The sequence below is a fragment of the Perkinsus marinus genome (genome assembly GCF_000006405.1).
Source record: "Perkinsus marinus ATCC 50983 genomic scaffold scf_1104296975560, whole genome shotgun sequence".
NCBI classification, from domain to species: Eukaryota; Perkinsozoa; order Perkinsida; family Perkinsidae; genus Perkinsus; species Perkinsus marinus.
In genome coordinates this window covers 319,967-322,194 of record NW_003200738.1, presented here as the reverse complement: position 1 = coordinate 322,194, position 2,228 = coordinate 319,967, and the positions used below count along the sequence as shown (strand labels likewise).

The window sequence follows — 2,228 nt, the reverse complement described above, 5'->3', positions numbered from 1 at the left end:
TCTTTGATCAACTCAGCTGCGCCAGGGGCTCTAATAACCTCGTTCCAATTCTCTGGAACATGACCACCGTAATACTGTGCCAACAGAGTAGCCCCCTTCCGTATAACAGTACCGATACGGGATTTGTTGACTCCCGGCCCTTCTAGAATCTGGTCCACAACCCCGTGGACTACCGGGATTACCTCCTCTACCGTTGGCCTCTCCGGTGCGGTTGCAGACATCGCAGTGTCCCACCGAGATCGCCATGAGATGTGGGGTTGCGATGAGGACGACGGCGCCGACATTGGCTAACGCGAGGCAGAGGAGAAGAAGGGAAACTTGAGCCAAGATGGCTACGGTTAGTGACAAACGAACTATAGCTACCTCGAAGTAATCATGCTCTAAGTTCCGCTATGTGGCTGCGTACTACTAGAGAAAGCGCACGCCCTAAACCCTTACACCATCATCACCAACAGCTCGAGCTCGACTGTGACCTCCTTCGCATCCTATAATGCAAGAGCACACTAAAGATTCACAGACTTCCACTTTATAGAACGGCTTCCCTATGAAGTTATCAATTTTAGCAGTTTGGGTATCTAGGCTTTGTATCAGTGATGATACTAATGAACGCATGCTTTTGTGTGTGTTTTTTCCGAGGTCGTGCTGGTTTGAGTTCGCAACAACAGTGGTGGGAGATACGAGATATCTAACAAGTTGAGAAGTAATGCCAGATTACAATACTTGTCGAGGTCGAATCCTCCTCCTGGGCGACTCCATTACCCAACAGAGCTTCTCGGGTCTGGACGCGTGGGGTGGACTATTGGCCGACAGATATCAAAGGAGAGCAGATATCATCAATAGAGGGTGGGTTCAGTTATTTTACGCTCTTTCCATCAGGAAGTGCGCCATAGATACTCTGGCTACAACACGCCGATGACTCTCGAAGTAGCGCGCCATATTTTCAAGGCTGGGTCACCGCACTTGGCTGGAGGTCCTCTGCTGTTGGTCGTCATCTTCCTCGGTGCTAATGACTCTCAGCTGCCGGGAATGGTCAACTCCTCAGGGTAGGTTGTGTGAAGCTGACTCCTGATGAGAGTCACTTTGGCAGGTCTGAGAGCAAGCACGTCCCGTTGGATGAGTTCAGTAAGGCTTTAGAGGAGATAGTGATCTTGGTGAAACCGGTGAGCTTCCGTATATGTGACATGTGAACATTCTTCGGGACGGTTACAACTATCCAATGGCGAGCGATTGATACAATGGAGTTTCACAACCCGTTTTACGCGAAGTGGCGTAATACTCTGTGAAAAACCCGATATTCGCGCTATGCAATAGTCGTGAAGTCGTATACTTTTTCACTAGTGTTTTTTCATATTGCGTGTGAAACTCCAAGGAAAAATATGAATAACGCACAGAGAAGATTCTACTGTACAATAGGCTATTACAGATTGATTATAATATAGATAGCGTCGGCATACTACACGAGTTAGATTAGTAATCTCACTCGTTGCTCATTTCAGTTCACTTCACGTCTCGTTTTGGTTACACCTCCTCCCATTGATGGGGAGGCAATAGTCGCTGATGGCAAGGCCCGATTCGGTGCATCAGCTCCAGACCTGCCCAATCGTAGGCTTCAATTCACAGGAGAGTACGCGAGAGCGGCCCTCGAAGTGGGTGAGGCAAAGCAAGTAAGGCAGTTGTAGAAGTCCTTTGGGGTTCTTAATTGTTGTTGTTGTATTGCATTCAGATACCGGTTTTGAACATCTTTGATGAAATGCAGAAGGACGCGGCTTGGCGATCCTTCTTGAGAGATGGTCTGCACTTTAGCCCACTTGGCAGCAGATGGTTTTATGAGGCTTTGATTCGCCTCATCAATAGAAACTATCCCGACATCGCAGTCGAAGTAAAAACGACAGTGTTAAGGGGAAATATGCGCGTGGTCAATTATGTGTGTCGGTGACAGTTTGATGAAATTATTATTGGTCTCTAAACACTTCTACCCGAATTCGTGAGCTCAACTGAGAAAAGCGAACATACACTGAAAAACGACGACGCATGTTACATACACAACTCGTCATTCTTTTTTCAGGCCGGCCCAGATGGAGTGAGTTATGGCAACAGTTCGAGTGCATCCCCACTGAAAGCTGAGATGCCCTGGCACGAGCAGTTCCCCCCTACTGTTTGATATTAACAATTGTTGTTTTTTGCCGATTATCTGGGCGCAGCTAAAACTGTTGTGTTTCTTGCAATTT

General features: G+C 47.5%; 2 protein-coding genes across 2 annotated transcripts in view; both read left to right on the top strand.

The window, feature by feature from the left end:
* The window catches only part of Pmar_PMAR016156 (hypothetical protein), a gene marked incomplete at both ends in the record, with an annotated part of 2,983 nt that extends 2,692 nt beyond the window's left edge, over positions 1–291 (top strand). Inside the window, one exon of the mRNA XM_002765316.1 lies at positions 218–291. Coding sequence (XP_002765362.1) covers positions 218–291 — 74 coding nt within the window. The remainder of the gene's footprint in view (positions 1–217) is intronic.
* A 412-nt stretch (positions 292–703) lies between these two features.
* On the top strand, positions 704–2,161 carry Pmar_PMAR016155 (Isoamyl acetate-hydrolyzing esterase, putative; the record flags this gene model as incomplete). Its single annotated transcript, XM_002765315.1, has 6 exons — positions 704–843; positions 891–1,043; positions 1,088–1,160; positions 1,497–1,664; positions 1,724–1,879; positions 2,066–2,161. 6 exons carry the CDS (start codon positions 704–706, stop codon positions 2,159–2,161), a joined length of 786 nt encoding a protein of 261 aa, XP_002765361.1.
* Positions 2,162–2,228: the final 67 nt, after the last annotated feature.